Source organism: Neolamprologus multifasciatus, chromosome 11 (assembly GCF_963576455.1).
Source record: "Neolamprologus multifasciatus chromosome 11, fNeoMul1.2, whole genome shotgun sequence".
Taxonomy (NCBI): Eukaryota; Metazoa; Chordata; class Actinopteri; order Cichliformes; family Cichlidae; genus Neolamprologus; species Neolamprologus multifasciatus.
Genome location: NC_140449.1, coordinates 31,133,743 through 31,148,355, shown reverse-complemented (window position 1 = coordinate 31,148,355; position 14,613 = coordinate 31,133,743). Strand labels below are relative to the sequence as shown.

Below are 14,613 nucleotides of genomic sequence, written 5' to 3'. Positions count from 1 at the left end.
CAGCACAAAATAGTGAATCGGGTGAGAATTTATCTCGGTGCCAGGAGCACAAGAGGGTGACAGATGACTGACAAATTATTTTTGGCTTGTTTATCTCCTATAATGAAGACTACATGGAGGCGAGAAGGGGGAGTATTTAGGAAAAAACACTGAACAGCCGGTCTTAGATAGTGTCTGTAATTATTTTAAACCAGTGTAACACAACAGCTGATAAAGCATAATAATGCTTAAAACGTGACACACTGAGTATAGTACTTAGAGCAGACAGAGACAGTTTAGTTGATAATGGCAGCTCATATTAGCTGAAGGCTCAGCTGATACCCTATCTGAGGCCTCAGTCAGGCAGGCAGGCTTAGAGGCCGCTCGGAGACTCCCTGGCAACTGTTGGTCACCAGGGAAAAATGTGACTGGCGAATCTGCAACCTGCTTTGAAACCCACCTCCATCCCGACTCCTGACTAAATTAACTGACTGGAGGCATTACCTTGCCCTCCAATAACACTGTGAGGAGTCATTTTTGACCAGGACATGTCCTTCAATGCACATATTAAACAAATATGTAGGACTGCTTTCTTCCATTTGCGCAATATTTCTAAAATTAGAAACACCCTGTCTTGGAGTGCCACTGAAAAATGACTTCATGTGTTTATTACGTCTAGACTGGACTACTGTAATTCATTATTATCAGGATGTCCTAAAAACTCCCTGAAAAACCTTCAGTTGATTCAAAATGCTGCAGCAAGAGTCCTGACAGGGACTAGAAGGAGAAAAAAAGAGAAAAAAATCCTGCTCCTCACGTACAAAGTCTTGAACAATTAGGCCCCACCTTATCTTAATGACCTTATAGTACCATATCACCCCATTAGTGCACTTCGTTCTCGAACTGTGGGCTTACTTCTTGTTCCTAGAGTATTTAAAAGTAGAATGGGAAGCAGAGTCTTCAGTTTTCAGGCTCCCCTTCTGTGGAACCAGCTTCCAGTATGGAATCGAGAGACAGCGACTATCTCTATTTTTAAGATTAGGCTTAAAACTGTCCTTTTTGATAAAGCACATAGTTAAGGTTGGATCAGGTGATCCTAAGTCCTCACTCAGTTACTCTGAAATGGGTCTAGGCTGCAGGGTGATTGAAATCCCACTATCAAAGCGCTTGCTCATAGATGCTCATATAATTGTTGGGGTTTTTCCTCTGTTTTCCTTGTATTAATGTTGGGTCTTTACCTTACAATATAAGACATTGAGGCAACTGTTGTTTTAATTTGGCACTCTATAAATAAAACTGAATTGAATGTCATAGTGCCGATCTGTTCTGTGCACGCCATGGAGTCTTGCTGCTACTCCCCCAGCTTATGCGTTACATGTATGCAGTTCCACAAACGTAGAACAATTGAGAGTTGCAAAACAGAGCCACGGTGCCAAACGTAATAGAGTGCAGTTAGAAATAGCAATCACCTTTTGACTATAATAGTTTGGACTGAATTACATATTTCAACCATTCAGGTACCTTTCTTTCCAGCCTGATCATCACAGTTTTCAAAGGTGCAGGGCCCCCAGGCACCCCAGGGTGATACCTCACAGTCGATGGGACAGGGGATTTGGCACAGCTGGGATCTGTTGGGGATTGGACCTTCGCACAGCTTGTTTTCCACTGGGCGGGAGGCTGTGCAGATAAACAAAAGGGAAACACACAATAAGCAGCAGATAAAATGAGCCTAATTCTGAGGAATCTTTCTTCTTTAGCAGCATTGAAAGGAGCAGGAACAAGGGACGCAAAAATGCTTATTTGCTTTTATTCCTGGCATGAAATCCCTGCAGAGGGTAGATGAGAGCCACAGTGAAAAAACAAAACATGCCTGTGAAGTAGACACTATTATCCCTTTGTTTTGTTTATCGTCTCCCTGTTAGCATGTCAGAATGATAAATTAGCAATGATTATCTCGTACAACGCCTTGCTAGCAGCATAAAACATAGTGAAGCCCTGCCCACGGACTCTCAACGGAGACATAGGAAGAGGAGGCAACAATACAACACTAAAGGTGTAAGAGAACACGGACAATATCTTGGCTCATGTTTATTCCATGAGGTGTAATTTGGCATCTACTTCTCCTAGTCGTGCCATGCTGGATTCTAAAAAAGCTCTTTCCACGAAACCACTGGTAAATGCGTGCCAGTCTGAACTCTGGGGGGAAGAAAAGAGGAGATGCTATCACCGTGCAAGGAGCAGCTCTGTGACAACTGCGCAGAATACATTTCTACACATCTGCATCATGATAAATAAATCTGATGTGTGGAGTTCCTGAAGATACAAAGTTAATGCATTTATTCATGCACAAAATCGTGCAAGTGTCATTTCAAAGTGGATGTTTCTGCTTTCACAGACATTTTTCTTTTTTTCCCCTTCACCCTTTTGAGCCTCGTGAGACTAGAGGCTGACAGGAAATGAACAAAGAGACTAGGAGAAAGGGGACTTTTGATACAACCCTGACCACACGCAGTATTTAAGGTTTTGCAGCTTAATCGCATATTTTCCATTTGTATTGTTTACACAGTTTTAGCAGAAAGTAATACATTTAATCTGATGCAAAAAGGCAATGGAGAGGTTTCTTTTCCAGGAAAGTAAAACCGACTGCTGACTGTATTTTCCAAACAATGACACCATCAGCATTTAGATTGGTTGCCTTTAAGGTCTGCTTTTATCTTTACAATTCCGGCTCCCTCAGAAAATAAAAGCAAACTGGCAAAACTGGGGAAAAAAAAATCACTTTTTTTGCCTGTGGACAAACCGGAGTAACTACATTACGTGAAGAAGAACAGAGAATCCCCTTTTTTCTGTGTCCATAGAAACTATTGCAAATGACCTCAGTTGGAACAGGGGTGTCAACAGCCCTCACACTGTGTTTTGAGAATTGACTGATGTTTGGGAACCCAAAGTCCCTTCTCTGAGAGAAAATTTAAAAGAGTGTTGCATGTAAGTTGAGGCAACAACACCATTCACTGGACTGTGGGGAAAAAAAGATGCTTGCAGGTGGCATGCCAGCTGCAAATGTGCTGTCTGTCAGGCGTTGTGTGGAGGCGAGGAAGAAGGAACCCAAACGCAGGACTCACAGGTAGGTGAAGACTGGTGAAGGTTTATTATAAGGAGTGGAGGAACAGAGGGTGAACGGACACTGACTGGCTGGAACACTGAATGGCTGACTGAACGGAGAGAACACGGGGAGGACAACATCACACGAACATCAATGACACGACAAAGAACGAGTAGAAACAGAAGACTTAAATACACAGACTGATGAGGATGATAATGAGAGACCGGTGAGTACACAGCTGAACATAATCTGGCTAATGGCACGAGACGAGGTGACACAGGAACAAACAGGAAATGAAACAGGCAGTGGCAAAATAAACTGAACATGAACAAAACGGAAAGCACTGGGTCACCGACCCAGGAACCCTGACACTGTCAACAGAGCTTTCAGCTGACTGCGCAACCAAAAGAATAGTTCATTCCTGACATGTCAAATGGCAAAGCATACAGGTGTTGTTACACCTATGTTTGAAAGACAGATATCCATTACACTGATATCTACTTTGTTTATGGAATAACTATGTAATCAAAACAGAAAATAGAGATCAAAGGTGATCCCACTAAAGCCCCGACTCATGTCGCAGTTAACTTATCTTAGCATAAAGCCTGAAACCAGGGGTAATCAAACTGCTTGGCTCCGTAACACAACATTTTAAGTTTGCTAATTAACACGTTACACCTTGTTGACTGATTGATTGTTGGTTTGCTGAACCAATCAAGTGTTAAAATGGCAATTTGTCTTGATGACATGCGACATAAGCTTTGGAGGTAATGGAGAGAAGCAGGCTAGCTGTTTTTCCCCGTCTCCAACCAGCTGCTGCCTGTAGTTTCATATTTACCAGACAGATATGAGATCGGCCTTCATCTTTTCGTGTAACTTTTAAAGAAAGAAAATAAGTGTGTTGCCTACAATTTGAAATCATCCCTTTAAAGCATGAAGTCAGCAGCACACCAGCTTCATGCTTCCAGGTTTTCCTGATTAGAAGGAGTCTGGCTCACTGAGCAGACAAGTCCAACCCTCTGCCTGAAGCTCCCCGTATTGACGGACACTTCTGAACCTCTCGTCCTGCAGCTACACTCAGAAAACCTGCAAAGCTGAGCTTGTAAATCAGATTTCATTCTGCGCAGAATTCTGACTTCAACATTTTTTGAGCTATATGGCTTTAATAAAGATAACTATAAAACGCTGATTCCCAGGAATAATGACAAGTACTGTAGAAGGTACTTCTTCACTACTTGGAAAAATTTACTATTACAGTTATTTTTGTTTAATTTAATAATTGAAACGTGGCCTACACAGGGGGAGATATTTGAATAGTAGCTAAAGGTACTGAATGAATGTTTAAAATAGTGAGCCGACCATTATGAATGGTTGAAACATAATTATGAAAATATGAGCTAAAAGTTGACCAGGTCTGATTTAAGATTTCCTACTTCAAATTGAAAATGTTTTGAGGTGAACTGTGGGGATACAACAGACGAAACTACAAAAACACAGTTTAACTACATGTTGTTATACACAATACAATATCATAAATATAAACGATTATACATGAACGTTAATTAACTGTAACAGTGTGGGTGGACTGTGTCTGGTTTTAAAGTGAAGCTGTAGGAGAATAAATTGGCACCATCTGTTGTAACAGGAAGTACAGCTATAGTAGATTTTGCCCCTATAAGAAAATCGTCTCTCTGTGAAAACTGATTCTTCGTTGAAAACAAGATGTTGAAAAATACATATCAGAAGCTTTTTCTCTACAAAGTCTGAGTATGGATTGATCTCTACTTTTGAAATATTGTAATTAATACTGGAGTGCATTTTTTTTTAAAAAGAAGATATTTAAGATTCATACAACAATTAAAAAAAACTCTTCTTCATGTTCAACCTGAAGCACTTTATTTCCTGTATCCCAACTGTTCCTACAAGACATCTAAAGCTTAAAGTCTCTCATAGGCAGGAGAGCCAAATCATAAATCCTTCAGAACTGTACAGGGAAAGGCAGAAGGGCCTTTTGAAATGCAAAATGTCTAATTCCTTTTACAAATACACTGAAAGTCAAATACTGAGTTTGCTGAGCCACTGTTAATCCACATCTTATTGGACTAACTACACTCTCTTCAATCTTTTAACATCAGTCCATTTGTGAATACTAAATTGGGGGCTGACAGCGTATCAGCCTCTCTATAAAAGGGAGAAAATATCCTGGAGAATATCCTGACTCTCTGTTAGTCCATTTTGTGGTGTACTCTCCAATGAGTCCATTCCTCTATTGTGCAAAAATGACAACGGTAGAAAAAAATCCCTCTTGCAAGTGCGGCTTACTGTCTGCAGCGGTGGGAAACGTCTTGCTATCCGTATTCCGTTTGTAGTGGAACAAAGTTTGTCTTACAGTTCCTTCAAAGCTTTAATTCTTCTATCCAGTAGGAAACAGAACTTTAGTGTAAAACTAGTCATCCTTTGTTTTACTTGAAAACAACACTAAGAACTGGCAAGAGAGCAAAAGTTTGGGATTGTAACTGCACAACTGGCTCATGTACGCTGAACGTGATTATGATTATCTAAATTATCTAAAGCATTACAGCAGCTGGGACAAACTCTAAGGTGTCATTTCTGTAAAAAGAACAAGGAAGAAGAAAAGCGGAAAAGGAAACAGAAAAAAGAAGAGACAGAGAAAGAATAAAAACCAAATGAAACAACAAAAAAAGGCAAATAAAGGAGGCGAGGAGTGAAGGTAGATGAGGGTAGGATGATGGGAAAGGAAACAAGTGCAAAAAGAGAAGAAACAAAAAGAGAGCAGGAACCAGAGATGACAAAAACATAGGACAAAGAAGAAAAGTAAAGACAAAGCAGAGGGTGGAGAAGTGTGAAGAAAAATAAAGAGGAAAGAAGAAAATGAAGATTGACAAAAAAGAAGACAAGACGAGTTGGTGCAATGAGAAGGGAGACAGATGGAGGAGAAGTTACGAACTAACCAAGAGGTTAGGACAGGAAATGCATGAGGAAAAGCAAAGGAAACATGGCAAAGGGAAATGGAAATGGAAAAAGCAACCAAAAGGAAAGATGAAAAGGATGAAAGCAATTGGAGGAGGGGAGAAGACAGAAGGGAGGGAGGGGTGAGGCAGGTGGGGGATGCATAAATCGGGGAGACGAGCTTTGTGACAGCATGACTAAAAACACCTACCTGTAATCTGGAAGGTGATGGAGAGAAGAGGGGGGACACTAGGCTTCTGCTGTTTTTGGGTCTGACCCGCTGCAATTACAAGGGAGATAGCGCTATTAGCTACGCACACACAGGGGAGACAGAGGCACTATCAAAGAAACAGAGGGAGGGAAACGGCACAACGGAGACAGGCAGAAACGAATGCAACAACAACAGCAGACCTGAGCCTCATAACCCAAACATGTTCAATTAAATGCAGATCAAATCTTTGGTTTGAGTGGAAAGCATAAAATAATTGCTGTGCATGGTTCATTTCTTCCTAGGGTCCACGTGGAAAGCCACGTGGACCCTAGGAGCATGCCATTTTATCAGCTTAGATAAGAAAGTTGACTCATGAAAAGAACACTTTTCTTTTTTTCAAACTTAACGGCAGCAGACTAGGTAATGAAAGTGAAAATAAACATTAGCTGTGATTATGCACTGCAACTTTTTAGTCTGTCTGTGTATTTAAAGGAGCAGTTAAGCAATCGCTGAAATGCTCTTGGCTATATTTGAAAACAGCAGCAGATCGATTTCACGAGCTACGGAGCTAATTGATGCCTGTTTGCTCACTGTAGACAGGGGAAAAGTTCATTTAAGCTTAATTTATGAGCAACAATAGTTCTTTCAAGGCACTTTATATTGAAAGGTAAAGATCGTACAACATTCTAGAAAGAGCTTAGTGATCAAATCCCCTATAAGCAGGCACTTAACGATCTTATATACATGCATGCTAAGGTATTTCAAGCTGACACATAAATATAAACACATTGTTTATTGTGTACAAAAAACAGAAATTAGTCCCTTTAGCACAAACTGAACAGCAGTTATGCGTTTGACAAACTCAGCCAGATGCAGTGACTCTGCCCAGCTTCCGAGAGTCTTGTCGTCACAGCAGGGTTGCCAGTTTCTGACGCTACACTGTCTGTATACAGACCAAACCCAAAACCTGTCGTTTGATACGATCGCCGCAGGTTGCTGACTGCATCTGCCAGCCCACGCTATAACTGGAAATGCTGCACAGAATTGCTCCGTGAATGCATAAAATGGTGTTTGTCTAGAAATATTTTCAGCAGCTTTCCTTTTCTCCTCTCCGCACTTTTTATGAGAAATTGCGTGGCAGAAGTCGTGTATATTCATCGCTTTCTTGGGATTCAGATCGATCATTTCTGTCACTTATTTTGGCCTAAATACTTGTTCAGTAAAAAGAAGAACAAATCAATTTAACATGCAAGTCTCTATAAATTTACAAAATTCTGTTTTTACATTCTTATATTGTGAATAAAAAAAAGTCTCATAAACTTAAAAGACATTTGTGTACTGCAACACGATTTTGGAAAAATGTCTTTTTGGCACAGATTCAACGAGGTGAATATCATATCATATAAATATGATATGTATCTATATATGACACATATGATATATGTGATATCATATAAATATCTTGGGACCATAATCAATGAAAAACTGAACTTTGATCAAAATTGAAAATCCGTTTGTAAAAAGGGTCACCAGCACCTTTATTGTCTTAGGAAACTTGCTCATTTCCACATTGACCAAAAAAGTTTAACTTCGTTTTATCGTTCTTTTATTGAGTCTGTTTTATCCTTTTGTTTGGTGGCGTGGTTCGGTCAGACCTCTGTCACAGAGAAAAACTCTCTAAATCAGATAGTGAGATGGTCCAGTCGTCTGATAGGTGAGCCACAGTCTCGTTTAGCCTCCCTGTGCTCTAAGCAGGTACAGAGGATGGCTTTATCAATCCTTAAAAATGGTTCCCATCCTCTAAGGGGTGAATTTCAGCTTCTTCCCTCAGGACGGAGGTTTCTATTTCCGAGATGCAGGACAAAGCGTTATAAAAATAGCTTTGTCCCCGTTGCTGTCACTGAATTAAATAAGAACTGTTTTTGATTCGAAATATTAAAATTACTATATATATGTGCCACAGTGAGGTTTATATCTTTACTAGGTATGTGTGTTTTTAAAGGGATGCCAAATGCTGTCATTTTTTCTCTAAAGCAAATTTACCTTGCCTATGGGTATAAATAAAGTTACCTTGACCTTGACCTTGACGAGGTGCTGGAAACATTCTCAGAGATTTTAATCCATTTTGACATGATTACATTGTGCAGTTGCTATATATTTGTTATGCAGCCAACAAATCTACAGTCAAACTCCCATTCCACAACATCCCAAAGGTGCTCTATTAGACTGAGATCAGGTTCCTGTAAAGCACATTTTTGAGTAAAATTAGCCTTTACATTAAAGAAACCAGTTTGAGATGACTTGAGTTTTGTGATATGATGTGTTATCCTGGTGGAAGCAGCCATCACAAAATGCATACACTGTGGTCATAAAAGGATGAACAAGGTCAGCAACAATACCCAGGTAGTCTTGACTGTTTAAAAGATGCTCAGTTGATACTGAGGGGCCCAAAGTGTGCCAGGTTCTGACCTTTCTTGTTCTTCGTTGACAGGTGTGGCATCCAGTGTGGTCTTCTGCTGCTTCAAGGTTCAATGTGTTGTGCATTTAGAGATGTTTAGGTTGCTTTGGAAGACCTCGCTTGTAATGACTTCCCTGACCTCTGACATCAACAAGGCATTTTCTTCCACACAGCTGTGGCTCCCTGGATATTTTCTCTTTTTTGGACCATTGTCTTTAAACTCTAAAGATGGCTATAGGGGGAAATCCCAGTAGTTTGGTGAATAAAGCACCAAATCCGCACTTTTAAGCTTAAATTTCAAAACTTACATTTTAACTACTGATTTTATCTACTGTTCTGATTTTATCTGTTTTGATTTTATATACTGTTTTGTTTGTTTGTTTGTTTGCTTGTTTTAATCAATTTTAAATCATGCTTTTTATTGGTTTTTCTTTCTAATGTCTCTGTAAAGCACTTTGAATCACCTTGTTGTTGAATTGTGCTATACAAATAAACTTGCCTTGCCTTGCCTAGATCAGCTGTGTCTGAAATACTCGGACCAGGCCATCTGGCGCCAACAACCATGCCATATTCAGAGTCACTTAATTATTGCATTTGCTTTACTGTCCATTTGAGTGATTAAGTGCAAGTACATGTATATAATGTATTTATATTTACAGTTGTAAATGATTTAAACAGCTTGTAATAGAAACACTAATGTTTATGATTTATAGCCCTTAGAATTATAATTGTATTCTCAGTGTAAAAAACTTCTACTGCAGATTACTGTAGGCACACTGTAAAATAGCAGTCTTTTCATTGTACCCTTATAAAGACAGTGAGAAGCATAGTCTTTCGAGGAAAAACTGCTTTTATATCTTCTGCCAATCTAATCACCAGTTGCGATTTTATTACCACCTTCAAAATATCTCCATATGCTTCAGCATACCTTAGTTACTGATGCTCAGCTGATATTACTTACTTCTGACCCCAGATACTGATCTGGGGTCAGATCGATGCTTCTCCCCCATAAAGATTACTGTTAAGATTTAGGAGGTAGTAAGCTCATTTCAGATCCAGGCTTGAGGGCATCTTCTGCCCTTTAGCACAGTGATATTTATGCATGAGACGGGAGAGAAAGAGAGCTCTGGTTGTAGCAAATATCGCTGAGCCGCTGTCTGCCTCTCTGTCTCAGTGGTGTGCTGTGAGATTACCCCCCAAAAGAGGGAGAAGAAATCCTGCACCAAGAAGATAGGAACTTTGTACATGTTTGTCTGTGTTCACACTTTCTCACATAGAAGACACGCACGTCTCTCTCGCAGCACTCTCAACATGCTTGTGCAGCTTAATCTTTAACAGAGTTTATGAACACCTCAGATGAAATATCGTGCACCTCACAGCCTCTCAATAGACCTAACAGAACTTCATCTGGAAGGTTATACATTATTTCTGTCATTACAGATTATATTTTGAACAGTTTCTGTCGATGGATTTAATCTTGGCTACCTGACTCATTATTCTTTAATTACAGCTGACACACAGAGAGCCAAAGGACCACCGATCAATTCGACCACTGAAAAATAAAAAGTGCTAAAGCATCTGTGCTGCTATCGCTTCCTTTACAACTAATTTCCCTTTACTTAATTTAGCATTACCTAAAATAAATTTGACTAATATTGGAACCAGAATGAAATATTGCAAAGCATACATCAGTGTTAGCACAATCTATCACTGACAAATGAAACAGAACAATCATTTGGTTCAGAATAGTTTTTTAAAGCTTTCCAGCTGCAGGTCTGAAAACAGGAATAAATTATTCTGAAATTTCAACACAACAGTTTTTCTTTGAGTTTTTAATACAGCTTATTTCATTTATTATTATATATTCCAATCAAATTGATAAAAATGGACTGACTATATATATCTAACTTTAGTTGGCTTGCTAACCTAGCTCACAACATTGTCTATTGGGCTAGTAACAGCATGCTAATGATACAGTTCTCCAATAACAAACTAGGTCTATTTAAAAATAGTATTTGTGGTACAACCTCTTTTAGTTTATTGGGGTATAAATCTAATAGAAAATGTATAAATTACTCCTACTCACTGTCATATACTGGGTTGCCTGTGTCGAGCGGGTGGGCGTTGAGGCTTTACGCCACCATGACTTGCTTTGCGGCAGGGCTGCCGATGTGCAGTTCTTCTCTTAGCCAGTGTTGCCAACTTAGCGACTTTGTCGCTATATTTAGCGAGTTTTCAGACCCCCTTAGCGACTTTTTTTTCTAAAAAGCGACTAGCGACAAATCTGGCGACTTTTTCTGGTGTTATTGGAGACTTATTTATGACGACTTTTTGACGTGAAGCGCGTATCGCTTTTACTCTCAACAAGCAGCGGTGCTGCCTTGAGCACCTCACCCGTGCCAAAGCGCTCACAGGTGGAGGATAGTCCTCCCCCAGCTGCTATCAGGGCAGGAGACGTTCACACCTGTGTGTCCGAACTGCAAATGACTGACTGTAACGCAGTCAGTTCTTTTACTGTTATGCTGTTTTGTGGATCAGGTTTAAAACTACTTATAAACACACACACAGTAACTCCACCAGAGTGCCTATTTCGGGTCACTTTTGCCGGTCCAAGCCCGGGTAAAGGAGCAGGGTTGGAATTGTGACATTACAAAAAAACAATAATTGCCAAAATAAATTTAATTCGTAGTTCTAAATAAACTCTATAAATAAACTCTTTTTACTCACTTTATGTCTTTTCCACGATGTTATTTCTTTCTCCAACAATGTAGATTACAATTATATTTAGCATGACCAATTATGCAAATTAGGCGATGATGTCATTTAGCGACTTCTAGCGACTTTTAGGACAACCAATAGCGATTTTCCTTCCTGAGGAGTTGGCAACACTGCTCTTAGCTGCCACACTTGTTGTTGTGCTGTTATAACCCATGCTGGACACATGTTCAATAAAGCAGCATCATAAGAAAGCTATCGAGTGGTCATTCTACACTCACTTCCTCAGGAACTTAGTGAATCAAGTGTTTTAGGCTAGCATCTGGGTGATACTTAGTAGGGGTATACTCAGCTGTTCCACAGGGCTGTGCAGTCCTGTGATACTACCAAAATACTACCACAATTAAAAGCGGTCAGTACTAGCACCTGAAAAACAATGCCTAGACTTGGTTGTTTCATCCCATTTTTTAAATCCTAATCTTTCCATTTTTCTTTTCATCACTGCTTCTCTTCCATGTGAGCCAGTAGTTTGAGAGATACTAGTAATGCTCATATGATTTCTTTTTAACGTTCTCCAGCTGGTTGCAAGAGAAGATCATCTCTCCCTTTTTGACACCAGTTGCAATTGAGCATCTCACTTCCTCCTAAACGTTGTCACTTGCTCTCATGTGATCAGTATGGTTGAGCTCCATAAGCTTAGTTTCGACTAATGTCTTTAACACCTTCCTTAAGAGGGCAGCTTTGACTCTAAGCTTGCTTGACGAGTGTCAGAAATGGAGGCCTTTACACTCGTGTCCACTGACAAGTCAAAGCAGGTCACAGGACCAGACAAATCCCTGATATAAAGGGAGAGGCAGCCAGTAAAAGGCTGTATAAAATGTTTACGTGACGAGCTGGCGAGATAGCCACCGTGTGATATCTGAAGACAGAAGATTAAAAGAAAATACTACAACAGCTATTAATAAAAATAAAACATTGTGGCATATATTTGGACGTGAACCGAGTCAATATGTTGGCTGCTGCAAGCACATCATATGCAATTATCTACCAACCCACTAAGGGCCTGCAGCTCTTATACACTGTGTGTGGGGATCGGAGGATGCAAGAGTGTCACGTAACAGTGCTTGATCAAATCTATTTGAGTTACCCTTGAGACTGATTTGTTTCAGGCTGTGTGATGGTGTAGTATCTGATGTATGCAGCTGTGGCTACGCTATAAAGGAAAGATGGTCGACAGCCTCCCGAGATCAATATGTGCTCTTGATAAAATGAGATTTCTTTGACAAATTAACTATATAAGGTTTGTATAATTGAAGAGCAGGCCACAAAAACAACACAACAAAATAAAAACACTTGAAAAAGGTAGCGAGAGACAGAGTAGTGGGTTATTGCTAAAGAGTTCATTTAAATAACTTTAATGCACACAGATTAAACATGCAGTGTAATAAAGCTTGCAAATGTACACCAAGTCTACACCTCAGCTTGGTGCATAAAAGAGTGAGCATGTTTCTAATAATCAATTTTTCTAACTGGTTTCAAGTAGATAAACTTAAAAGCCTGGCAGCCTTTACAAATCATGAGCAACAAGTTGGAAGTTTCTGCATGACAGCCACAGTAAATACAGAGTGTATTTATGTTCTCATCCAGTGATCACATACCACAACAGAACTGTCATGATACTGTGTGGCATACAGTACAAGCTTCACAACATCATACTTTTCATGGAAATGGAGAGTCATTTACATACAGTAGCACTTCTCTCATCCCACTTACCACTCAAAGTGCTTTACACAACAGGACACATTTACCTTCACATAGTGCTTTATGCTATGCACTCTAAGCACTTTATTGATCCAACACCCACAACTACAGCCAATTTGAAAACATCCATTAATTAAAAAGGATGTTCTTGAACTGTGGGATGAAATCTCACCAGGCACACCGAAAACATGCAAATTCCAGCCTGAACCTTCTTGCTTACAGTGCCAACCACTGTGTGGTGGTGCAAGGCATTACGCTGCTATTTCAGTATTCCTCTTGTAGTATCCTTAGACTTAAATTGTACTATGAACTATACTCATATTACACTAAAGTACTGTAGACTTTATCTATAAAAACAACCTCTTCAAGCTTCAATGAAATGTTAGGACTTCAAGCAACATGATTTTGCTGAGATGAGTTATGGAAGGACTCAAGCTACAAAATGAAACGGAGCTTTAACTGAAATGAAAACGAAAATTAGAACGTCAGTGATGTAATAACTCACCCACCTCATGGTCCATCACAATTCACAGGTTCTTGTAATGTTTGAAGCACAGAAAGTAAGTTATGCTTTGCTGTCATTTGTTGGCTGTAATGAACAAACTAATGAGAATTAAAATCCACTGAGAAGGCTCCGTTTTATCCAGGGGGAATTAATGCTGTTTCATTCAAATCTGACCAGTCTTCTAGAAGGAAAAGTCCCTATTAAAAAGACGAATATGACCATGACCCTGAGGACAGTTTGGTGAAGACCCATGAGGTTAACGTTGTATGCATATTTCACTAACATTTGACCAATGCTAGAGTGCTGTGTTTGAGTAATCGCAATTCTTTGGATTTTTTGAGGGAAAGAAGGATGATGGACACCACACCTTTGCATAAGCTCGTAACACTACACAAAAATACAGCATTTTTAGCATTCTGCTGTATTCACAAATAACAATAAATTACAGTACTGTTTAAGATGTCGTATATTTAGTATTCCCATAATTAATGTAGGATAACAGTAAAGTTCTGAAGTCATGTTTGCAACGTTTTAGCAGTATGCAAAGAAAAGCTATGTTACTTGCTATGACTACATATCAAGTCAATGTAGATTTTTAAAAAATGCTTTGAAGAGCATGAAAATGAAGTGAAGGTCCAAATTCACAAGATAAAACCTGCAGAATCTTGAAGAAAAAAGGACCTGATTCTATTAATAAACATACAGAGATGCAGCAAGAAAGATATATATTTTTTGCCTCCCATTCTGTGTGAAAGTGACAGAGAAAAATGGAGAAAAATTGAGTTGCTGCTCTGTCAGATGAGTCAGAGGCTGAGCTGTGACACAGACAAACTCTGTGCACCGTCATGGGTTGTTGATTCCAGTATATGTCCGTCCAGTTGATTCAGACAACAGACAAAAAAAAGGTTGAA

The 14,613-nt window shown here is 39.5% G+C and overlaps 1 protein-coding gene and 1 long non-coding RNA gene across 3 annotated transcripts in view; one reads left to right on the top strand and one right to left on the bottom strand.

Annotated features, from left to right (window-relative positions):
* Window positions 1–14,613, bottom strand: part of thsd7ab (thrombospondin, type I, domain containing 7Ab) — a 218,367-nt gene that overhangs the window by 114,218 nt on the left and 89,536 nt on the right. Inside the window, exons 5-6 of one of the 2 annotated variants that reach the window (XM_085178478.1) lie at window positions 6,264–6,332; window positions 1,501–1,656 (exon numbers count right to left, since the gene is read on the bottom strand). In XM_085178478.1, the coding sequence (XP_085034604.1) occupies window positions 1,501–1,656; window positions 6,264–6,332 (225 nt within the window). The remainder of the gene's footprint in view (window positions 1–1,500; window positions 1,657–6,263; window positions 6,333–14,613) is intronic. The other variant, XM_085178477.1, reaches the window with a different exon arrangement.
* The window catches only part of LOC146508835 (uncharacterized), a 97,220-nt gene that overhangs the window by 1,829 nt on the left and 80,778 nt on the right, over window positions 1–14,613 (top strand). The gene's annotated exons all lie outside the window — the stretch shown is intronic.